We start from the raw sequence: 25,829 nt of genomic DNA, 5'->3' as shown, positions 1-25,829 counted from the left end.
GATCACATTCAGAAGGTCAGCCATGGTCACAAAAAGACTGTTGGGAGAGCTAGAAGATATATTTGTCACGTCAAGCAATCTGGGTTCAAAACGGTGAATCAGACCAGGCCTTGACGCAAAGTGTAGCAAGAGGCACATGCAGCAGTTCAACTGTGTGGTTGCTTACAACATCCCGCTGTCCTGCAGCTGCAACTAGACAGGACCAATAGGCCTAATATTTATTTGTGTGCATGTGTGTGTTCAATTAACCAAAAGTCTTAGCCTGCACCGTGTTGTTTGGTGTTGTCCCTAAGTAATCGTTAGGTGTCACATTTTTATAGAATTTGCACTTATGAGATTCATGCTTTGGAACACGATCAGAAGCTACCAAATGGATGACATGATCTGTCTACATGTGTTGGTGCAGATAAATGTGTCTGTGCAGTAGGGGTAGGGAAACATATGTGCTTGTTTAGCACTTATGCACTTTTGTTTCTAGAGCTTGTGACACAGTGATTCAAACTATGTCTGTGAAAACAGAGCTGCACGTTGCAAGGAAATGTTACAACACTTGTAGGTCAAGCTCGGTGTTGTGAGAGGTTATAGAAACTTGCTTTCAACTTGCTTTTTGCAACTTTTTAGAGCATTTTTTAAAGATGCTTCTTTAACTCCCGCGTGCATCGTGTTCATGATTCCCTATGAAACTCTCAACAAGTATGCCCTTTATGCCATTCATTTCTAAAGATTACACGAATATAATTAACCCTTTGAGGGTCGATCTTTTTCACCATATTCGACCACCCAGGGTCAATTTTTTTTTATTGCAGATTCCAATTTTTCTTAGGGACTTATTTCGAAAACAATTTACCGTAATTTTTCTAGGGTGACCATAAAGCAAGAAAAAAGTTATTTTGCGTTGGTATATATGTACTCTTTATTCATGAATAACAATAATAAATAAGGAAATAAACTTATAAGAGTAAAAAATTTGATACATTGTTATAGTTCAAGGCTTTGAAGATGTGCACACGAGAATGTTTTGCAAGACTCAAATGTTCCTGCTCTTACACTAATATGTACATCCATAGCGTAATCCAAGTGTGTAGGTGCACGCACTCAAGAAAACTGTGTGGTTGTGTGCCCATCAAAGAAGCAATACGTGTGACAAACTTCCGCTAATCTTCATCTTATCGCCAACAAGATGCAATTAGTTTTCGCGAGTCTCAAAAAAAAAGGAGAAACGGAAACGCATGCACGGCAGCATCCTTCCTATGCGCACCTCTCTGAGCACTAAATGAGCGAGAAACAAGCAGTAGCCTTTTGAGCGATTAGTAACGAGATAGCCATCAGTTTTGCAAGCGCAAGAAGCCGAAACCAACTGCGAAAACAAAACCAAAACAGCCACCCGCCCTCGCGCGCGCCGATGCGCAAGCGGTAGTACATAGACGCGCAGGAGCGAACTAGCGCTAAAACAAACCATGCAACGAAAACTGAGAGAGCGAGGCGTGCAAAAGAAATTCCCTCTATTTCCACATAGTTGCAGCACATGACAGAAAAGAAAAGGTTGGGAAATTGTCGCGCTTTTTAAACCTACAGACAGCGCCGTAAATATACGGCATCGACCTTTTTTGTACTTGTTCGCGGCGCGGTACATTTACGTCATTGACCCTCGAAGGGTTAAGGAGTCGCGCGCTCCTTGAAACATTTTCTCGTAACAACACTGGAAAATACCACCTGAGGGTCTCCATCTCTTACATCTGCTGTTTTGCACATCGTAATTGTAATAAAAGTGCATTTAGTAGCTGCACAGCACAGGCCCCATTTTGTTTTATCACACTTCTTTGTCTTTTCTCCCCCAGCATCAGGTCTTATTTCAACAACTGCTATCTGCAGGCCATCATAAAATTGCTTCAACATTGTTGACAGATTCAAGTATTTTTTTCTAACCATTCTCTCATGTTATCTAAAGAAAATTAACTTGATTAGTCTGACATGAAGATGAATTCGAAATAATGTATTTATTGTTTATTTATAGCAGTGAACTGTTTCTTTAATCAATATAATACTTACAACTCACCTTTGTACTGCTGGGTACCGGTAGAGATATGATTAGTTATTCACCAGAAAGGATCCCGAATTGTCCACCTTCTTAGTGTAGATTAGACAGTCACTTGTTACACTTCACAAAGAGTGACTTGTGGTTGCTAGGAAATAAAGGTTTACTGAGAATTTTCATACATCCAATTTGATTCTGTGTACTAGCATGTTTGTATTAGCATGTATTTCATAGTGTTGAGGCTCCATAAAAGTACATTCAGTCATTCAATGTCCGTGGCATGATTAAGCAGGTTGACCGTATCTAATTAGAACTTCCTATGTTCTGGGGCACTTGTTTGCAACTTAAATTATGTGGTTTGGTGCTGTCAGTGTAAGCCTAATGTCGTTTTTTGTTCTCCCAGGAAGGACGCAAGCATTGCTGAGGAGCCATTTGACCTGCCGCCACACTAATATTGTATTTGGTAAGGTCTATTACAGATCTTATTTCGTGTAGTACGTGCTATAATTGTGTACAATGTGTTCAAAACTTCAGTAATGGGCTGTTCGATAACATGTGTTTAAAAATTAATAATTATAAAAGATGTTCAAGGTCATTAGTGATACAACTGCTGCTCAGTGTTGAATTTTTCTCCAAATTAAATGATGAGCCATCCAGCAAGTGCGGCTCTCCTGGCTAATTATACAAACTTTCAAATACGGTTAATTTTCTATCACAAGTGTACAGCTGTCGGGGACAACTGTTCACAGTGACAATTTCATAATATTTACTTACATCCAAAAGTGAGTCAAAGGTCAGGTATACTTAAGACGTTTCATGAAACAAGTTCATCATCATATTGCATACTTTATTGAAAAGTTTGTCACGGAATTCTCACTTCTATGAATAGATCAACAGTTGTCGAACGATGGTCGTCTCTATAGCCAATGTTTGGGCAAGAGGCTTGTCTTCAGAGCACTAACAAGAGACTTCTTTGCCATGCAGCCTGAGTTGATTAGTATGAAGACATTACATAGGATAGGAACACAAAGCATTATTGGGCCTCTTCGATTATCAGTCTTTGACAGTCATGGACTGCTTAGCACTGCTGTCCCGCATTCGATTTTCTCAATCAGCTTCGGAAGCCCCGCCCACCAGTCCGAGAGCAGCCAGTATCGCATTCGTTTTACCACTCTCAGAGCTGTCAGCAGATATTTGTTCAGACATATGCAAGTAGCTAGCAGACGGCGGCTGTCTTAAAAAGATGCACGTGGGCTTGACGCCATGTTTTAAAAGAGGCTGTGTGTTTATGTGTACTTTGCACGTTCCAGACAGCAAATATCATGCACTGAGCTATCGCTTCCGTTAAATCGATGCTTCATGTGCCATATTGCGAGGTTTTCATGACTGGTCTAATTGCTGCAACCTTAGTCCTTGTGTCTTTTAAGACAAAGCACAGTGATCAGGCGCAAATGCTTGCTTTTCTTGATGTGTTTCGTTAAATCTGTCATGCTCATTGCTATATGCATAGTAAACCGGTAGATTTCGTTTTTAAGATGAGTGAAACTGGTGGACGAGGAAACGTATCATATTGCATGTAGATATTTATTGCTGGTAGCTGGCGTGGCATACAGGGTGTCTCACGTAACTTGAGCCAAACATTGAAAATATGCAAATGCCTCGTAGCTGGACAGAACCAAGGTAATTTTCTTTGCCCTCACTTGGAGGTACTCATTTTCTTTCATTTTGCCAGATTAAATAATTAGTAGTCGGTATATAATCAACTTCTGAAGTATTATGATTAATACGTGCTGCATAAAAGTGTTTTTCCTAGCGTGAAAGAAGCCTGCAAATACACACTAAATTCTTGCGTGACTGTCCATTCGCAGCACTTTGCTTGTATTCGCGAGCTTCTTTCTCGAAAAAACACTTCTACGCAGCATGTCTCGGAACAACAGAAATCTGTATGGGGAGCTTTTCATGTTGCTCTACGATTTTCTCACGGACACTTCTAATCTAATTATAATATTTGAAAAGTTGATTGTTTAACGAAGATGAAATATTTATTTTGGCGGAATGAAAAAAATATCTGAGTATCTCCAAGCGACGGCAAGCAACATTACCTTGGTTCTTTCTGTCTAGCTACGTCACATTTGCATATTTTTATTGTTTGGCTCAAGTTACGTGGGACAACTTGTATAATTAGAGCTTCACCGATTGCTGTTGACATGTGTGCTGATCCTGTCTGTTACCCAAATTCGAGATTTTGCTTTTGAATGTGCAGGTTTAATAGGCAGTGCTGATGTGCTCTGTCCTAGAAACACTTTATGCCTTTAGTAGACGGTTTCACGAGTTTTGAGGACATCGGCCTGTGCTTTGTGGGTGAACAGTGATGTGGCACGACCATGTTTTTGCTTATTTTCGTGTGGCAATAACGCTTAAATTTTGCAGCAAACGAATGAGCTGGGTTAAATACAGCGGTTAAGGGGCACGAAGAGCGAGAGAACGATGTAAACTGAGCTTTGTGAACATGTTTAATGTGCTCAGGCTGCGATTCCATTATGCAAGCTTTATGGTTGTGTCGGCGACATGGCCTCTCAGACTACACTATTTTGGTGACCACGATACTGAATGGGCTGGGTAGGGCGCTATCTACAAGTAGCTAAAAGCACGAGGTCACGGGATTTAATCCCGTTCACGATGGCCGCATTTAAATTGGGGCAAAATGTGAAAACACCCATGTGCCTCGATCTAGGTGCACGTTAACGAACCCCAGGTGGTCGAAATTTCCGGAGTCCTCCACTACGGCTTGTCTCGTAATCAGAAAGTGGATTTGGCACGTGAAACCCCATAATTTAAGTAGCTTAGAGCACACAACAGCAGCCAGGAGAGCGACTCCCAATCACGGTGCTTTCAAACAAAACCTCGGACAGTCCCAGGCAGCTGGATCACATGACTGTGATGCGCCCTTTTGTCCATGCTAGCCAGACCGGAAGCCACAGGCGGTTTGCGGACAGTCTGGGATTGCATAATCGAAGAGGCGCAGTGCTCTCACGTACATTATGTCCACTGCGGGACGAAGGCCTTTCCTAGTAATCTGTAAATATATTTGGCTTGCGCCAACTAACGCCATCCTGTGCTTGCATATTTACAAATTTCGTCATGGTGCCTAGTTCTTTACCGTACTCAACAGAGCCTTTTTAAATTGATCATGCATATCATTTTTTGTCGTTCCGTTTCTTGTTGAGCAAGCCTTCATTCTCAAGCTCCATTTTTATCATGCCAGGTTTCAGTCGCTTACGTTAGTTGTAGCATAATCCAATGATGGTACTTTTAAGACTAATGGTAAGCTATAGATGGTGACTCAGTAATCTGTGACTTAAGTCTTCTAAACAATTTATAGTCTTTGAATTTCATTCTGTTGGATCCAGGACTCCTGTGACTAATTGCCTTAAGTAACATATTTCATTGCCTTCTTGCCTTAGAATATATAACTGGTGCCTTCTTGCAGGCCTTTAAAGTGGTAACATGTGTGCTGCAGACAGTAGGGCATGTTCAGATAAATTCAACTGGACATGCCTGGTGATCACTTTTAATTTTGATTTAAAAATTTATTTTGCTGCCCGAGCCTGGCGACAATAAAATCAACCTTAGTTTCCCAAGAAAAAAAAGGTGTCTCTGCAAAAAACAATATAGAATGACCAGTTTAATTAGAAGCATGTTCTCTGTATTTTACCGAATCTGCATTTTGGATAGATCCGAAGGAAATGGTGTTGTCACTGCGCTTTAAAAAATATTTTGTACCAGACTGCAGGCCAATAGCATTAAATCCAACTAATTACTGCAGAGTATTCCCACTACGGTATAAAGAAGAAAAATTTTGGAACGAAACATTGCACGAATTGACCAGTTTTTTTCTTTGCATTTATTAACAGCACAGGAATTTGGCCATCCTGTTGCCATGAGTCGTAGAAATTTGAGCAAATAGCTCTGTCCTCTCTGGCTCTCAAAATCTACGGTAAGTGCTAATGTTTAGGCATGTTAATGAATTACTCTGCTTTAAATTTTTTTTAGGAGGCTTGATTCATTTCAGAAATTTCCCAAACTAAGCGCAATCACATGAAGTAATGCAACCTGGAAAAATGTATTGCAATATTTGTTTGGTTATGGGGTTGCAAATCAAGAAACGGACAGAATAAACAGTACTGCCTGCCACAGCCATGTATGGGGTCCAGGCATAGTTGCAGGCTTCTTTAAAAAAGGGCAAATTTTTCGGTGAACACAGTGCAATATTCTAACTTTTTAAGAAGATGGGAAGGGCATGTTAATGCATTCACGACCGTAACTTTCAATTTTGACTGCTTGAGTAAAAAGAAGACTACACATTGATGCTTCTTCCGTGACACAACAAACCATATGCGAAAGGGGCTGACAGCTGTTGTGACACAGTTGTGCTGAGCATGGTTTCCTTGTATTGTTGCTATTCTACCAGCCTGTCAGCTGGACAGTATCTTTGGCTTGCTTGTTCTGCGTCGGAAGTAAACATCATGCATGGTTTGCGCTTGTTTCAAGAGTGCTTCATTGTTTTGGGAAACAGTAAAATCTGCAAGGTTGTTTATTGGAGCAGTGAAAATTGAAAGTTATGGTCTGCAGTATGTGGCCGTGGCAGATCTACCTAAATGTGGGAAATGTAATCTCCGAATGTCACAATGTGCACGTGACATCTTTGCCTGTTCCAAGTAAATCATCAACTGGCTTGGGTCCTTTCTATCTGAAGCTTTTTACGCTATAAGGCTACGAATGAATATATACAAACATGTCTGAGTCTGAACCATTTCTTTTGACAAGAGCGCTTGTAGTGACAGTTGTAAATTAGAAATCATTGTTTATCTGAGTAACAATAGTGATGATGATGGTAAATAATTGAACAGCCTTAATTGATTGGTGTTTCTTTTTTTTTCCAGGCAAAGCCGAAGGCTTCTGCAAGCAGCCAATCATTCCAACTCCCAACCAATCCTTCCTCTAGTCAGTAAAGTTCTAGTGTCTATGCGGAAAGGACTAGCGCAAGAGTGGACACGCGACACTAAAAAGGCGACAAGGACAGGCGCAAACTACCAACCGGTGTTCATTACAAAAAGGTATGTATATGTACTCTTGCACACTTGATCATAATCTGTTACAATCGTGCAAGTCAACATGGCCATCACAAATAAACAAGCGCACCAAGGCCTAAGGCGGCTTCCCGCATACAGACCCCCGATATTCAAATTCTTTAACAGTCAATGCTATAGGGATGGCTTGTGAACGCAGTTGCATTCTGCGATAGCCGCTGCCTCAATGATGAGTCTAGTGTTTTCTTTGACACTGCTTGCTATTATTTCTGTTTTTTTCAGACAGTCGATGACATTTGCATTGGGAGCAATGGATTCCAAGGAAACCCTCTCTCCCTTTTCGTACTTTCCGATTATGTTCCTGTAGTCTCAAGTTTAGGCAACTTCCAATTTGTCCCACGTAACGCTGCCCGCAGGAAAGAGGTGTTCTATACACTATTCCTCTTGAGCATTTGATGAAACCCTTTCTGTGCACAATGTTGCATGATTTTGATTGTCTGCCGACAGGGCTGGTTTTGGCGCATAACTTAGATAGCTTGCGGGGCGCGGAAGAAACGACCAAGACTCCAGTCCTTTGGCCTATTTTCTTTAGTTACCCCTATGTGATACTGTTCGCAGGAATCTAGCAGTCATCCCATACATTCACGCTATCTTGCATAAAGTAAAGAAAATAGGCCAAAGGGCGCGAGTTTCGGTGATTTTTCCCGCACCTCACAAGTTTTCTCAATTATGTGCTAAAACCAGCCCTGTCAGCAGACAATAGATTTCATGCAACATTGCTCACAGAAAAGGTTTCGTCAAAATGCTCAGGGGGAGTAGTGAACAACACACCTCTTTCCTTTGGGCAGCATTACGTGGGACAAACTGGAAGGTGCCTAAATATGAAACTACGGGAACATAATACGAAAGTACAAAAGGGAGAGAGGGTTTCCTTGGAATCCAGAACTCCCATTGCAAATGTCATCCACTCTGAAAAAACAGAAATAATAGCAACGCACAAGAAAGCACTAGGCCCATCATTGAGGGGGCAGATATCGGAGAAGGCAACTGCGTTAGCAAACTATCCCTAGCATTGACATTAAAGAATTTGCATACGTGGGGTCTGTATGTGGGAGGCCGCCTTAGGCCTTGGGACGGACTTATTGCGCTCTTGTAACTGATTATGATCAAATGCACAAGAGTATATATACATGCCTTTTCGTAATAAACACCAGTTGGAAGTTCACCCCTGTTCTTATCACCTTTTTAGTGTCCCGAGTTCACTCTTGCGCTGGTCACTTCAGCATGGAATACCAACTAGCCCGGTCTCACACCCTGCTCTAGTGGCTACTCATGCAAGCTCTTTTTTTTAGTAAAGCAGAATAAACACAGGTTTTTTCGGATTCAAGTGGCTTGTTGTTTCTCGAACACAAATCTATATGTATGCTGTGTACATGTTGGGTGTAGAACCCAAGTGAAACATGACAACACTGACACGAAGAATACACGCTGCAGAAAACAACGACACTAGGAGGAAACATGCAAACACAGCACATTCTGTGTGGTGTATTTCCTGATTGCTATGATTTCTGCCCCATTTCCAGCTATATCTTAAATGATGTTGCAAGTTATCCACGTTGTAATGTACGACTTGGGTGGTTCATTGCCCAAAATAACTTATTCCAATGAATGAAACAATTTGGCTGGAGAATACGAGCATTACCATTTACAAAATATAGAATTTTGCAAACAGCATTTGCACCTGTCAATACGAAGCAGCATGAAGTTGAGCAAGTTGAAATGGATTCATGGTATGGAAATGCAAGCACAGAAAACGTGGACACAGGAAGAATGAAAAGAATTGTGTTTCCAATTTTTTTTCGTTATTTTTGTGTCTTTTATGTGCATACCTTTCATTACCATGGTCTGTCCACTTTGCAAATCCCCGCTTCTTCATTACCAAAGTACGGTCATGTACTATAATCACAAGTACGGGACTCAATTTACAGCATTTCTGTTCTACGGAACTCACCGTTTTTCTTATTTCCAAAATACGGTCAATTCTGTGATCACGAGTACGGAGCTCACCGTGTTCCATTTAACGGAAATAATTTTTAGGGCCTGTCCGTTCTACGGAAACACTGTTTTCCATTTAGCGGAAATAATTTTTACGGCCTGTCCGTTTTACGGAAACACCGTTTTCCATTTAACGGAAATAATTTTTACGGCCTGTTCGTTCTACGGAAACATCGTTTTTCATTTACGGAAAAGTGTCCGGCAACGTTTTACCTGCAACTTTGACCGTAAACTGAAGAATTTTTTTTTACAGTGTACGGTAGACTTCTCATAAGAGCGAATTCCTTAATTGAAGAGACGGTCAGCCAATTGCAGCGGAAACTTGCGAACAAAGAACTGTGTGAATTCGACCTCTGCTTCTTGTCTTTGCATGTGCAGCATACGTAGCTCTCTGAGCGGAGCTGCCGCTTGCAGTTGTCATCACACAGAGCTCATTGTCATTCGGCGATCGTGCTTAAATTACGGCTTTAGGTCGGGATTCATTAAATTCTAGCTCCACCTTCTTTCCTCCTTCGCAGATTCTGCCGAGGTTCTTCTTGGTGACTTTCTGGATCAATTTTGCCTACTGCATCCCACCTCTCCGAGCCACAATTGTCAACCTGGTCCGCACGTTCAAATTTTTCACTGGGGCCACCATGACTGAAACCATGAGCGCTTTGGCCAACATGTTCGTGCCTATGGTATGCTTAGCACTTCATCGTACGTATTGAAAGCGAGCATTTATGCAAGCACTATGAATTTATCTCTCCACATTGCTTTTGTTTAAAGATGGATGAAGAAGATGGGAAAAGATCCGTATAGCGCAGCTTTGCGGATTGCCAAGCCGACTAAAGAAGGATTTAACAGCCTGGCGAGATAATACGCACAGAGCGTGGCATGTAGCAGTATACGACACAAACAACATGAACATAATCATTGCATAAACTTGCATACTTATCGACTTATAGCAGTACCAACAAGAGAACAACAAAAGAAAACAGGATTACAACACGGACCACAAATGCTTCAGCGGTTTGATGAAACCAGTCCTAAGGGTTCCTGAACTTAAATGAGAACTGAGAAGGGCCGCCAGCACACTGCGTATTAATAAAAAAGAAAGATCGTTAATGAATAAACACTATAACCAAAGCAGTTATTATTTAGCGATATCTATTTTCAATGACCTCAAGCTATTTCTATTATACTGCTCAGAAAGGCCTACCTTTTCACTGCTTTGATTTTAGGCCTATTAATAGTCAGCTTTCTGGCCTTCTCCAATACAATATTATTCACTTAGGCAAAAGCTTGGGCATGAGACAAAAAAAAGCATAAAAAGTGATTATTGGCCTGACAAAAAGACAGCGTTTTTTTACCATGTTCGCGCAATCGGCAGGATTGGTCGGAAATGTGGGAGTCTCCAGGCCAAATTGAGAGAGTTAGCAGGTAAGCAAATAGCAGTATGTTCGTGTGGACCTGCAGCAGACCAGTGTAATGTTCGTCGCACTGGACGCTGGACGGAGCGAACATGTATGAGTACTTTGGTGCTTGCTTATCTTAATTTGTCTTCTAGTCAAAACCAGCGCTTTGCCTCTTTTGGCTATTTCTCGGCGCTGGACTTGCGAAGGTGGCTTGAAAACTAACGCTATTCTCAAGCAAGACACATCAATTCGACCTACCACGAAATTTTGTGAAAGACCAAGTTCCCCAGTTGCACTTGCGAAGCTACAGTTCCAACACTGTGGTGTAAATGGACTATTTCACTTCCTACAGGAGAAAAGGCCTTTAAAACGTCATTACGAGATAAAAATCAAGGAGTGCAAACTTAATACATATGGCTATCATTATGCGCACGATGGATATCCGTGAAATAAGTTCTAAAGATGCACATTAAAAACTAAACTCGGCGGCTTCGCGTCATGGCCGGCAGTCATTCGGCTGCTGTTTGGGAGAGCACATACAGTCTCGCTACGGCATAATTAAGTCCTCCCCCTCCCCCAGCTTGAGTATGGTGTACATGATGCGAGTGCAGAATTTTAATGCAGCATGATTGAGAGTTATCACCATTAAGAATACGGGAAAGCAATAATGACTGCGGGAGAAGCTCGGTCGACATGGGTGACCACATTTGGTGCATAATGCTTAACACAGTAGACGTATTTTGCAACACGTTGCATGCGACCCCATGGTAGTGGTCCACTAGATGTTCCTCCACAATGCATCGTGGCATATGCTTATACAGGTTGTCCCACATAATTTGAGCCAAAATTTTTCAAATGAAAGGCACTCCGGACGCGAGTAGAACCGAATGCATAGTGTTGATGTTGGCCAAGAGTTACTCAGGCTATTTCTTATTTTGCACTTCACTAACGGATTAGTTATGTTTCATTAATCAATTTTTAAGTATTGGCTGCAGACCCCAAGTGTGATACGCAAAGCTGTAGAGCACCTTGAGAAAACTCTCAATAAATTTTTCCAACACGATATATCTCACGTGGTCGTTTTTGCAGCGTTTCAAAGAAAGAACGCGAAATATGAAAAAAAAATACCACGTGACGGGGCGCTTGCGTCCTATTATTGTGCTGCTCTCAAGCGTGCGATGGATGAACGAGGTCGGCTGCAGCGAGACTGGCCCGCGACAGGGGGTTATGCCTGGCGTAGGTACCTAGGCATGCGGCTCTTATCGCATGACGGTACAAATGCATGCTGCTGGCCGAGCGCTGCCGAGCTTGTTCATCCATCGCACGCTTGAGCGCAGCACAATAACAGTGGCAAGCGCCCCGTAACGTGGTATTTTTTCATATTTCAAGGGCTTTCTTTGAAACGCTGCGCACCACCTCAACACCTCAACAAGTTGATTAATTAGGCATAACTAATCCGTTAGTTAAGGGGAAAATAAAAATAGCCTGTGTAACTATAGGCCAGTGCCAACATTATGCATTCGGTTCGACTCGCGTACGGACTGCCTTTCATTTCTAAAGCTTAGGCTCAAGTTATGTGGGACAACCTGTATATCGTGTCCGCAGTGTCTAGGAGAACATAGTCTATCGCAAGAACTGGTGTCGGAATGTCGGAAATTGGTGCCGAAAGCTCTTTGCTATAGAGGAGTGCCTTGTGGATTAGAGCAACGGGCCCATAGCTTGAAGCCCAGGCGCGGCGCGGCCCCTGGCTCCTTGCAAGACCCTGGCCAGCGCCTGCATGACAAGGCCCGCCCCGGGCCCGCGACTGTAAGAGCGGGCCCGCTCCAGGCGCGCGGAAAGTACTCAGTGGACGTGCCTCAAAAATGTAATCGCTTAGGTGATGTATCCAAAGACTGCCACAAAGCTGCAGTAGCAATAAATCTTTGCAAAAGAGAAAAAAACAAGATCTTTTTCTCACAGAGCACGCGTATAGTTAACATGAAAAGGCTGACAGAAGCAAGTGCGTGGTTAAAAAGTTCGGGCTGGAGATTTTACTTAAAACTCTTGTGTAATTAACACCTAATGTTATAAATGCCATGAATTATATACAAACTTGAAGAAAAGTGGCAGTTACGCGAACGCGCGGAAAAATGACAGCAATAACAAGTTTTAGCGTTACACTTGAGTTTCTCGCATGGTGTTTTAACAATACTCGGAGGTGGCCTGGCTCTGCGCAGTACACGAAACAACTCCTGCTGCGGCGCAGGAACAGCGTGCTATGAGGAACAGAATTACCAGCATCGCACCTCAATGGTGCACTTGATGAGGCTGACGGAAAACTGAGAAACTGCCGGAGTTTCTCGGCGCTGGAATGAGCTTGACGTTTGTTTGCTCGCTTATTTTTGTGCTTGCTTGTCGGCTTGTTTGTTTGTGCGCCCAAGTGAATTTAGCCGTAATACTTGGGTTTTTCTCATGCGCTTTGGTACTATCAGGGACCTTTGCACTATGTAGCTGAGGATTTACTTTATTAAGAAACTGACGCTCTCACGTTCACTGTCCTTTCCTGTTCCGACCGCCTTTCGGTGAGACGGTGTGGTGCACAGAAATAAGGGACGCTAATGTGTGGGCCCACGATGCTCTCGCCAGCAGTAGAAGCCAGAATGCTGTCCTGACTTCGTCAGCTAGAGCCGATCGAGTGGATCTTGAGGATGCAATCTGTCATGTTATACACGCCACGGAACAAGATGGAACAATTAGCCTGGTGCAGCTCCACATACATAAAGCATACACACATACATACATACGTACAGCAGCTCCACGTACAGCAGCTTACCCTGCATGAAGGTAACTTGGCATGAGTTGGCTTCCATGTTTTTGAAGCTAAACGAACTCCGTCCCTCCATATGCAACTTCTAACCCTCGATGCACGGGCCGTGCTTGCACATCGATAGTGCGACTGCGCCACGCGGGTAGCACGAAGGCACCTATAGTGTCCTAATTGCTATCACAATAAATGGACTTTGTAAGTAGTTCCTACAGCAACAACAATTCAAGAACTCTAGTAAGTACAACATGAGATAAAAGTTCGAACGTGCCGCTTCTAATTTGAGCTGGAAATTTGTGAATGACGGAAATGCACTGCCACGTCAGCCCTTCTAATCCCACGAGAAAGCACTTCTCATGGAGAAAAAAAGCTAATTGAATTCGCGAAAACACAGAATAAATCATTTAAGCTTTCGGTTGACAAAGTAAGAATCGGCTCTGCAACATACGTCTATGATGGCTGTCGTCGAGTTAAACAGATAGATACGTCAAGGCACATGTACCATTTCTCATGTAACAGTAAATCCAGTTCATTACGTTCCTTGTTTATCAATGTCATTTGCTAACACACGTAGCCTGATGACGAAGCGCGATCTCATTTCAAGTTATCATGATGATGCTGACTCCGATGTTATCGCTTTTACCGAGACTTGGCTGTATCCCGCAGTATCTGACAATGAAATATTTCCTTACCAAGTATCTACCATACATATAGGTGTGATCGAATTCGCAAAAGGGGAGGTGGTGTCTTGTTAGGCGTACAAAAAAGTCCTACGTCATTTTTCTTGAGTACTACTTGTGACATTGAAGTTGTCTGGGTTGCCTGCTCGGTATTTTCTCTCAAGATACTGACCTGCTGCTGCTACCGCCCACCAAATTCAAACAGCTATTTTATAGATCATTTGCGTATTAGCATAGACAAGGCATCTGAGCTCTTCCCCGCTGAAATTACCTGCTGTTTGGGAACTTCAACTTTCTATTGGAGATTTCAACGCCCATCATCCACTCTGGGGAAGTCCGATGATCAACGCAAGAGGCAGAGCTCTGGCATCTTTCGCCTCCAGTAATGAACTTTGGCTGCTGAATGATGGAATTCCTACCTTCTTAGGTGGCTCCACGTACAGCAGCTGTCTTGACTTGGCTTTCGTCTCACGAAGCCTTGTCAGACGTGCAGGGTGGTTTGCGGACATAGAGACACACGGAAGCGACCATATCTCCACGTACATCAAGATCAGAGGATTGTCCCCTTACAAAATACGGAATATGATCCAAAGAGTGGACTGGCCTAAATTTCAGTCTATTATGGAAGAGCACTGCGACGCCAATCCATCTTTCGACTTGGAAGAGGCAATCAAGAGCGTGGTGCAAGACACTATGCGTACTGTAACATGCTCTTCGAAACTGAATGAATTTGATGTGGAACTATAACGACTTCGAGCAATCCGACGCCGTGTTGAACGAAGGCACCGACGTACGAAGACAATGGACGATTTACGGACTGCCAGGCGCACGCAAAAGAAGATACAGCGCCGGTTAGACAAACTTGATTCGCAACGTTGGACTACCTTCTGTGAGTCGCTAGATCCACGCAAGCCTTTATCGCAACTATGGAGAATGGTGCGCGGTCTCCAGACACTCCCCGTACAGCGATTCCCATTCAAGGCGCTTGCCCTCTCTCAAAAGATATCGGAGATTGACGTGGCAGAGGATTTCTGCGCCAGATTATCCGGCCAACTCACAGCTACCAACGTTCCATCGTCTTTGAGTAGCTGTCCCCCACCACGTGATCACCGGATGGACCTACCATTCTCAATCCACGAACTTAAGGCAGCATTAGCTTTGTGTAGCCGCACATCAGCGCCAGGACCTGACGGAATTTTCTACCGAGCTCAGTGTCACCTGGGGGAGCGAGCGAGAGGAGTTCTCCTTGAGTTGTACAATGAATCTTGGAGAGATGGCACACTACCAACAACCTGGAAGACAAGTCGCCTTGTTCCACTGCTGAAGCCTGACAAGTCGCCGTTGGACCTCTCATCATATCGCCCGATCACTTTGGCGAGCTGTGTGGGCATAGTAATGGAGAAGATGGTCCTAGGACGCCTGGAGTGGTACTTGGAGTACCCCAACACCTACTCAGATGCCATGGCGGGCTTTCGATGCGGTCGATCATCGATCGATAACGTCGTCGACCTGGTCAACTACATTCAACATGAGAAATGTTGTAAGCGTGTCTGCGCTTTTTTATTCCTAGACGTTAAAGGTACGTATGACAACGTTACTCATGAAGCCACCCTTTCTGCTCTCGCAGGGGTAGGAGTGGGTGGTTGGATGTTTCAATGGATACGGAGCTATCTATCCATGCGATCCTTTTTTGTAAGCACCGACGAAGGCCATATTTGTCTACATTATAGCTACCGCGGCGTCCCCCAGGGCGGTGTACTTAGCCCTGTGTTATTTAATCTAACACTAATTGCTCTCCTTGAGCACGTGCCAACTACAGTCAGGCTATCAATGTACGCGGATGACATCTGCATATGGACGTCTGCAGTAACACGCCTACAGTTGCGAGCGAGAATTCAGAGAGCCGCCACACAAACTGTTATCTACCTCCGTAATCGAGGCCAGGAAATTTCCTCCGAGAAATGCGCACTAGTGCCATTTACGCGCAAACCCATCGCAAACTACAGTGTAATGATAAATGGCCAAATAATACGACGGGTGCGATCGTACAAGTTTCTAGGTGTTTTAATCGACAGGGACTTGTCATGGAGCCCACACGTATCACACGTGAAAAAAACGGTTGACAGGCATCTGTCACCTGTTCAAGTTTTTCGCTGGCAAGACCTGGGGAATGTCGCCAAGAGCCATGTTGCAACTGTACAGGGTGCTTTTTCTAGGATTTCTGCGATACAGTCTGCCTGCAATAAACACCACAGGTAAAACAAATCTACTCACAATACAAAGTCTTCAGTGTCAAGTGCTCCGGATCTGTCTAGGCCTGCCTCAGAGTGCTTCAACAGTGGCTACGATAGCAATCGCTAGAGACCATCTTGTCAGGACCCACATCGAAATTGTAGTACTCAGGACCCATATAAGGCATCTGGCCAGGACTCCTCGTCACTACTTGGCCTCCCTAATAGCGGACACACCACACACATCTTTCAGACAAACGATAACCGCATATGATGAGTCTTTGCCAGCTTGTTTCACTCTGGCAGCGAGACCTTCGATTCCTGTATGGTGCCTCGCTCAGCCAAAAATCAACCTCACAATACCTGGTATCTCGAAAAAAGCTGATCGATCATCGCCAGTCCTTAAACACCTCACGCTACTATATTTGTACGAGAACTACCGTGACTCTACGCATATTTAGACTGATGGATCTGCCCTTCCAAGCAGCTCCGCGGCGGCAATCGTCATACCAGCGAAAGCTGCAACAATCAAATTTAAGACGACCCACGCGACAACATCGATGGCAGCAGAGCTCGCAGCGCTCTTTACTGCCCTTCATCACATTGGTGAGGAACTACCACACAAGCGGACAATATTCTGCGATGCGAAGGCGGCACTGCAGTCTCTACTGTCACCTTTACGACGCGGACCGCACGAACAACTAATATTCCCTATTACAGAGACGTTACAACATATAAGTGATGCAGGCCATGAAATAACCTTTCAGTGGCTTCCAAGTCACTGCGGGATTATCGGAAATGAACGGGCGGATCACGCTGCCCGCTCAGCCCATACTGAGGAGCGCCACGTCCCAATTCCTCTTTTTAGAACTGACGCAGCACGGAAGCTCCGCCTACTTGCTCGGCAGTGCACTGCGTCACAATGGAATTAGCCACATTTAAGAAATACGCGACTGTACTCACTTGATCTCACACTAAGTCATCGAGCGTCACCACCGCTTCGCCGTAGAGACGCCACGCTTTTATATCGACTTTGGTTGGGCGTTGCCTTTACCAAAGCCTATGAATTCCGCATAGGGATGACCGACAGCCCAACCTGTGACCACTGCGGCCATGAAGAATCAATTGGCCATATTCTGTGCGCCTGCCCGCAGTACAGTCCACAGAGGGCATGCCTTCGCCACGAACTTTACCAACTGGACGACCAACCGCTATCCGAAACAAGTATTGTACAACATCGAAATGACCTACCGTCACAGAAGAAAGTCGTGCAAGTGCTATTGCGCTTTTTGCGATCTACCGGCCTGTGTGAACGACTTTAACTGGAACGCCTTTTGTGTGTGTGTCTCCACGTGTGCGTGTTCTTTTTTCTTTTCTTTTTTATAGCGTTCTCCTTTCTCTCATCTTTTTAACCCCTATCCCCCATCCCCATTGTAGGGTAGCAAACCGGAGACTCATATCTGGTTAACCTCCCTGCCTTTCCTCTTCATTCTCTCTCTCTCTCTCAACTTTCCCTTCATTGACTGGGACAAACTTTCATCACCATGCAACATGTCGACTGAATTCGTTAACTTGACCGTTGACTTCAACCTCTCCCAAACTGTACCGGTGCCAACCCTTGGCTCCAACATACTAGACCTTATACATACAAACATCCTGAAAAAGTAGTTGACATAGAACATTTAGACGATTTTAGTGATCATTTCTTGCTTCAACTCACCTTAAGTATGCCTTCTCTTGTTTCTAAAGCGTCGCCGAAACTAATTCGCGATTATAATGACACGTGTACTTATCTTTATCGGGCAACCACGTTTCGCCGCTTAACAACTGTAATCGCAGAGCGAGGGACGCGCCTGCATGTATCCGACGTTTCTGGAAAGTTATCGACGCTTCTATCCGCGTGTCTGTTGTCGCCGAACCTTGTGTTATCAGATTTCATCGCGTGACACGAATGGTGTAGAACTTTGTGGAAGACACACGGGTCCCATCAGTTAATCTGGAACATTCGACGACTGATCTATAAAAGCCGACGCGCTTGACCCGCTGATCAGTTTTCCGACGATCGCCGACTGTGTTCGCCGCTTTCGTTATGCTATAAGTGTAGCCTGTTTTGTGGGCACAGGTTGGCCCAATAAAAGCTAGTTTTGTATTCCACCGTACTGCTTCTTTCTTTGCCGTCACTACCACGTGACATCTGGTGGAGGTGCTTTACGTCCATGTACCGGACGCCCCCGACAAGCCGTAATACAAGCCCGGACCGCAAAGACAACACCAGCGCCGTCCCGGAACATCGAGCAAGCCGCCGTCTTCAACAGCTGCCCCCGGAGCACGGACTTCTACCTGAGAAGACCAAGAAGATTGTGGACAAGCCAACCCCAATGGCAGCCCCAGCATCCCCCATCGTGCTGCAGCAGCCCAGGGAACCTCCGACGTTCCGCGGATCAACATTCGAGGACCCGGAAACCTGGCTCGAAACGTATGAGAGGGTCGCTAAGTTTAACAGTTGGGACAGCGACGACAAGCTGCGGCATGTCTATTTCGCATTGGAAGACGCCGCCAGGACGTGGTTCGAGAATCGGGAAGCCACCTTAACGACGTGGGACCTTTTCCGAAGCGGCTTCTTGCACACGTTTACAAGCGTCGTGCGAAAAGAGCGAGCCCAAGCTCTACTAGAAACCAGAGTGCAGCTGCCAAACGAGACGATCGCAATCTTCACGGAGGAGATGGCCCGTCTTTTCCGGCACGCCGACCCGGAAATGTCGGAGGAGAAAAAAGTTCGCTTCCTGATGCGCGGCGTCAAGCAAGACCTTTTCGCCGGACTTATTCGTAACCCACCGAAGACTGTGGCTGAGTTTTCTGCAGAGGCATCGACGATCGAGAAAACTCTGGAGATGCGCACCCGGCAACGGTTTTCAATTTGATTTTCACATCCGTGTTCACAAGTGAGGATTGCTGAAATGTATCCTTCGTATCTGATTTCGATTGCGATTACATGGCACCGATAAACATCATGGTTGAGGGCATTGCTTCGCTAATAAACAACCTTAAAGTGTCGTCTTCTTGTGGCATTGATGGGTTAAATTATAAATAATAAAAAAATACCTCTTCTCTTTCAAGCGTCATCCTGGTTAATATATTCAGGCAGTACTTAAAGTGTGGTAAGCTTCCTTCCCATTGGAACATAGCAATAGTTGTACCGATTTACAAAAATGGAAGAACTCGAGTGAAAATTACAGGCCCATCTCCTTTACCTGCATTTGCTGCAAAATGCTCGAACATGTCATCGCTTCGCATATTTATAATCACCTAGAATTTAACTGTTTTTTTGGCGCAATCAGCATGGTCTCAAAAAAGGCTTTCCGTGCGAGACACACTTACTCGATTTTACAACAGATATCCACCTTAACATGAATCACTACCTACAGACTGACTGCTCATTAAGGCGAAAGCGTTTCTAGACTCATGGTGAAGTTTGTGTCAGCAGACCTGATCGCCGGAATACCAGCCGAAGCGTCGTCATGCCATATGAAGACTGGTACACAGAATAAAGAATGAAACATGATTGATAGGGACAAATAGTAAATGATAACGTTACAATAGAAATTCGTAGAGATTAATAACGAATAGTAATGACTAATAATGGCTACTAATGACTTATAATGACTGCTAATGACTCCAAAATGACCAGTATGTCTAACGACGGCTTGTAATGAGCACAATTGATTACAAATGACTAAAATGCTTACTAGTGAGTGAGTGAGCAGTAATGACTAACAATGACTCAAATGACTTGTAATGACTATGAAATTAACAATACGTCTACGACGAATTGTAACGACTACAATTGATTAGAAATGACTGAAAATTCTTAATAATAAGCAGTAATGATTGTACTTACAGAAATGACTGCTGATCACTGTGATATGAACAACACGTCTAACGACGGCTTGTAATGACGACAGTTGATTACGAATGATAAAGATGCTTAGTAGTGAGCAGTAATGACTAATAATGACTTGTAATGACTACGAAATGAGCAGTATGTCCAACGACAACTTGTACCTAAAATTCATTATAAATGACTAAAAATGCTTCGTAATGACCAGTAATCACTAATAATGACTGAAATGGCTACTGAATAAAGGGAAAATGAGACATCCACCTGTTCGTAGCAATTGCTACAAAGGAAACCCATACGGGTTCCTCGAAAGAAAAGCCTCATAGTTGAAGAAAAATTCGTCCTGGTCCGGGACTCGAACCCGGGACCACCGCCTTTCCGGGGCAGCCGCTCTACCATCTGAGCTAACCAGGCGGCTAGCAGATGCGAGGCCGAAGTCGGATTTGTCGACAACACGAAGCTCAACATGAGTCTCATTTTCCCTTTATTCATTACTTCTCTCCACCTTGCGGGTTTCCGCAGAATTACTACGTCGAAATGACTACTAATGGGTATGATATGATCAACATGTCTAACGACGGCTTGTAATGACCACAATTAATTACAAATGAGTAAAATGCTTAGTAGTGAGGAGTAATGACTAAAAGAAAGAATAGAAAGAAAAGAGACAAAGAGAAAGAGGCGAATGATAAGAGGAGGAAGAGTGGGCTTTCACTGTTCATCTCTTACGGGAGATATTAAGAGACCCTGTTTTTTTCTTGACTTTTACAAAGCTTTTGACCGTGTTTTACATTGCCGCCTCCTATCAAAATTATCTGCGTTATAATTAGACTCCTATACACTGTCATGGCTACGTAACTTTCTGTATAATCGGGAGCAATGTACCTCTATTAACGACTTCAATACCGCAAAATCTAATGTTACTTCTACTGTGCCACAAGGAAGCGTCCTTGGGCCACTGGTGTTTCTAATCTATATAAATGATCTGCCTAACAGCATATCCTCTTGCTTACGAATATTCACCTATGATTACATAATCTACCATCTCGTAAATAATAGGGATGTTCACATAGTGCTCCAGCGAGACCTAGAGATAGCGAAGCAGTGGTGTACTACATGGCTCATGACACTAAACGTGTCAAAATGTAAAACAATGTATTTCACCCGTAAATATGTTAATTTGCAGTTTACCTAACAGATTACCAATAGTATTATATCCCTGACTACAAAATATAAGCATCTTGGCGTGCACATTACACCTAACCTATTATGGTTTGAGCACATTACGTCTGTCTCTGCTAATGCATCGAAATCATTAAGGTTTTTGCGCCAAAACTTACACAGTGTTCCATCTGCCTTGCGTAAAATGGCTTACTTAACGTTTGTGTGACCCCAGCTTGAGTATGCGTCTTCCATTTGGTCTCCACACCAGCAATACCTAATCGAAGCGTTGGAAATGATTCAAAGTAGGGCAAGTATCTTCATAACTCATAATTACAGCGCCAAGTATAGCATAATAGGATCAAAACCGAACTATCGTTGCAGTCGTTGAGTACTCGCCGTGATATTGCATTGCTGTCATTATTCCATAAATTCATTCGCTCTGACGGATTATCCCTACGATGCTTGAAACACCACCTCTTCACATCGCGCAGATTGCACAATAATTTCAGCTATGTTCATGTATATGAAGCGACACAAGCATTTAACTTTTAGCCACTGCCTCGCGCTATCCGTCTCTGGAACAGCCTTCAGGTAGCATTACTTCGCCCAGAAATCACGATGCCTTTTGCAGTAATTTGGTCAAACAATTTTCTCCACACTGGGCCTAAGGTTAACTTAGTACACAAGTACTTATCAATCCCACTCAGCTTACGTTTGCCAAGAATTGTCATGCGTTATGCCATGTGGCCTGTGCGGACAGGCCGCCATTGGAATATGAACCTGGCAACGTTTAACGCTAGAACTTTATCTAGTGAGGCGAGTCTAGCAGTGCTATTGGAGGAATTAGAGGGCAGTAAATGGGATATAATAGGGCTCAGTGAAGTTACGAGGCCAAAAGGAGCATATACGGTGCTAAAAAACGGGCACGTCCTGTGCTACCGAGGCTTAGCGGAGAAAAAAGACTAGGAGTCGGATTCCTGATTAATAAGAATATAGCTGGTAACATACAGGAATTCTATAGCATTAAAGAGAGGGTGGCAGGTCTTGTTGTGAAACTTATAAGAGGTACAAAATGAAGAATGTACAGGTCTACGCCCCTACATCCACTCATCATGACCAGGAAGTCGAAAGCTTCGATGAAGACGTGGAATCGCCGATGGGTAGAGTGAAAACTAAATACACTATACTAATGGGTGACTTTAATGCCAAGGTAGGCAAGAAGCAGGTTGGAGACAAGGCAGTGGGGGAATATGGCATAGGCACTAGGAATATCAGGGGAGAGTTATTAGTAGACTTTGCGGAACAGAATAATATGAGGATAATGAATACCTTCTTCCGCAAGCGGGATAGCCGAAAGTGGACGTGGAGGAGCCCGAACGGCGAGACTAGAAATGAAATAGACTTCATACTCTGCGCTAACCCTGGCGTCATACAAGATGTGGACGTGCTCGGCAAGGTGCGCTGCAGTGACCACAGGATGGTAAGAACTCGAATTAGCCTAGACCTGAGAAGGGAACGGAAGAAACTGGTACATAAGAAGCCGATCAATGAGTTAGCGGTAAGAGGGAAAATAGAGGAATTCTAGATCAAGCTACAGAACAGGTATTCGGCTATAACTCAAGAAGAGGACCGTAGCGTTGAAGCAATGAACGACAATCTTGTGAGCATCATTAAGGAGTGTGCAATGGAAGTCGGTGGTAACTCCGTTAGGCAGGATACCAATAAATTATCGCAGGAGACGAAATATCTGATCAAGAAACGCCAATGTATGAAAGCCTCTACCCCTACAACTAGAATAGAACTGGTAGACCTTTCGAAGTTAATCAACAAGCGTAAGACAGCTGACATAAGGAAGTATTATATGGATAGAATTGAACATGCTCTCAGGAACGGAGGAAGCCTAAAAACAGTGAAGAAACTAGGAATTGGCAAGAATCAGATGTATGCGTTTAGAGACAAAGCCGGCAATATCATTACTAATATGGATGAGATAGTTCAAGTGGCTGAGGAGTTCTATAGAGATTTATACAGTACCAGTGGCACCCACGACGATAATGGAAGAGAAAATAGTCTAGAGGAATTCGAAATCCCACAGGTAACGCCGGAAGAAGTAAAGAAAGCCTTGGGAGATATGCAAAGGGAGAAGGCAGCTGGGGAGGATCAGGTAAAAGCAGATTTGTTGAAGGATGGTGGGCAGATTATTCTAGAGAAACTGGCCACGCTGTATACGCAATGCCTCATAACGTCGAGCGTACCGGAATCTTGGAAAAACGCTAACATAATACTAATCCATAAGAAAGGGGACGCCAGACTTGAAAAATTATAGACCGATCAGCGTACTATCCGTTGCCTACAAACTATTTACTAAAATAATCGCAAATACAATCAGGAACACCTTAGACTTCTGTCAACCAAAGGACCAGGCAGGATTCCGTAAAGGCTACTCAACAATAGACCATATTCACACTATCAATCAGGTTATAGAGAAATGTGCTGAATATAACCAACCCTTATATATAGCTTTCATTGATTACGAGAAAGCGTTTGATTCTGTCGAAACCTCAGCAGTCATGGAGGCATTACGGAATCAGGGTGTAGACGAGCCGTATGTAAAAATACTGAAAGATATCTATGGCGGCTCCACAGCCACCGTAGTCCTCCACAAAGAAAGCAACAAAATCCCGATAAAGAAAGGCGTCAGGCAGGGAGATACGATCTCTCCAATGCTATTCACAGCATGTTTACAGGAGGTATTCAGAGACCTGGAGTGGGAAGAATTGGGGATAAAAGTTGATGGAGAATACCTTAACAACTTGCGATTCGCTGATGATATCGCCTTGCTTAGCAACTCAGGGGACCAATTGCAATGCATGCTCACTGACCTGGAGAGGCAAAGCAGAAGAGTGTGTCTAAAATTTAATCTGCAGAAAACTAAAGTAATGTTTAACAGTCTCGGAAGAGAACAGCAATTTACAATAGGCAGCGAGGCACTGGAAGTCGTAAGGGAATACATCTACTTAGAACAGGTAGTGACTGCGGATCCGGATCATGAGACGGAAATAGTCAGAAGAATAAGAATGGGCTGGGGTGCGTTTGGCAGGCATTCTAAAATCATGAACAGCAGGTTGCCATTATCACTCAAGAGAAAAGCTTATAATAGCTGTGACTTACCAGTACTCACGTACGGGGCGGAAACCTGGAGGCTTACGAAAAAGGTTCTACCTAAATTGAGGACGATGCAACGAGCTATAGAAAGAAGAATGATAGGCGTAACGTTAAGGTATAAGAGAAGAGCAGATTGGGCGAGGGAACAAACGCGAGTTACTGACATCTTAGTTGAAATCAAGAAAAAGAAATGGGCATGGGCAGGACATGTAATGAGGAGGGAAGATAACCGATGGTCATTAAGGGTTACGGACTGGATTCCAAGGGAAGGGAAGCGTAGCAGGGGGCGGCAGAAAGTTAGGTGGGCGGATGAGATCAAGAAGTTTGCAGGGACGGCATGGCCACAATTAGTACATGACCGGTGTTGTTGGAGAAATATGGGAGAGGACTTTGCCCTGCAGTGGGCGTAACCAGGCTGATTATGATGATGATGATACCATGTGTTCGTTTTCAGTTTTTTTTTTACATTACGCAGTGTATAACATCTCAACCCAAAGTATCTTGCTGCTTTTATGCAACACTTCTTGCTGTTCTTGCTGTTTTTATGCAATGCTTATCTGTTCATTCCTTTTTTTTCATTTCTTTCTTTCTTTTTGACATCTTTCTGCAAATAAGCAGGTTTCATCGTTTCGTGCCAATATTTGAATCCCTAATGTATCGATATCTTTTTACCGATTGTATCTTGTGCTAAACTGTGCCATATGCCCCCCTTCGTAGGCATGCGAGGTGTTTCTAAATTAAATAAAATAAATAAATCTAATGCTCACGAAGAACTATACGAATGCATTTAAGGTGGAAGACCATCTATATTGCACTGCAGGAACCATTAACCAATAGTGAAAAGGGTGTAATAAATTAAAAGTGGTAAAATGACCCAACTGCAAAGAAAAACAAATCGTATCTGGACTGATGAAATAGTATAGTAGCAAAAGCGGTAAAAGCCAAACTGTATCGCGAGCTGTATTTAGTATTCTTTCTTGTTTCTTTAAAACCAATTTTCTTTTTAGACACAAAAAGAAATTAAATTCTTTTTACAAGATATAAAAGTCGAAGTTGGCTCGAAAAGGGAAGCAATGATTGTGATAGCAAATTATTAGACAACTGTACGCTGTAATGTTAGTAGATTTATCAGCTCTATAAACTACTGTAAACATACGCTTACTAGCTCAATTAACAAGCGTAGTGTCACGCGCGCACAGGCAAAAATAAACACATCTCACTCGATGACCACCGACAGTCGCTGTTAGTACGCTGATGAACAGCAGCAGCGCAGCAGGGGCGAGCGATTTCCCTTTCCGGCTGCCTCGCGTT

General features: G+C 43.6%; 1 protein-coding gene across 3 annotated transcripts in view; it reads left to right on the top strand.

Moving 5' to 3' along the window:
* The window catches only part of LOC135921225 (uncharacterized transporter YutK-like), a 251,210-nt gene that overhangs the window by 100,021 nt on the left and 125,360 nt on the right, over positions 1-25,829 (top strand). For all 3 annotated transcript variants that reach the window (XM_065455539.1, XM_070529860.1, XM_065455538.1), the window contains exon 5: positions 9,699-9,860. In XM_065455539.1, coding sequence (XP_065311611.1) covers positions 9,699-9,860 — 162 coding nt within the window. The remainder of the gene's footprint in view (positions 1-9,698; positions 9,861-25,829) is intronic.

The sequence above is a fragment of the Dermacentor albipictus genome, unplaced genomic scaffold, assembly GCF_038994185.2.
Source record: "Dermacentor albipictus isolate Rhodes 1998 colony unplaced genomic scaffold, USDA_Dalb.pri_finalv2 scaffold_34, whole genome shotgun sequence".
In the NCBI taxonomy this organism is placed as follows: domain Eukaryota; kingdom Metazoa; phylum Arthropoda; class Arachnida; order Ixodida; family Ixodidae; genus Dermacentor; species Dermacentor albipictus.
This window is presented reverse-complemented; position numbering and strand designations above follow the sequence as displayed.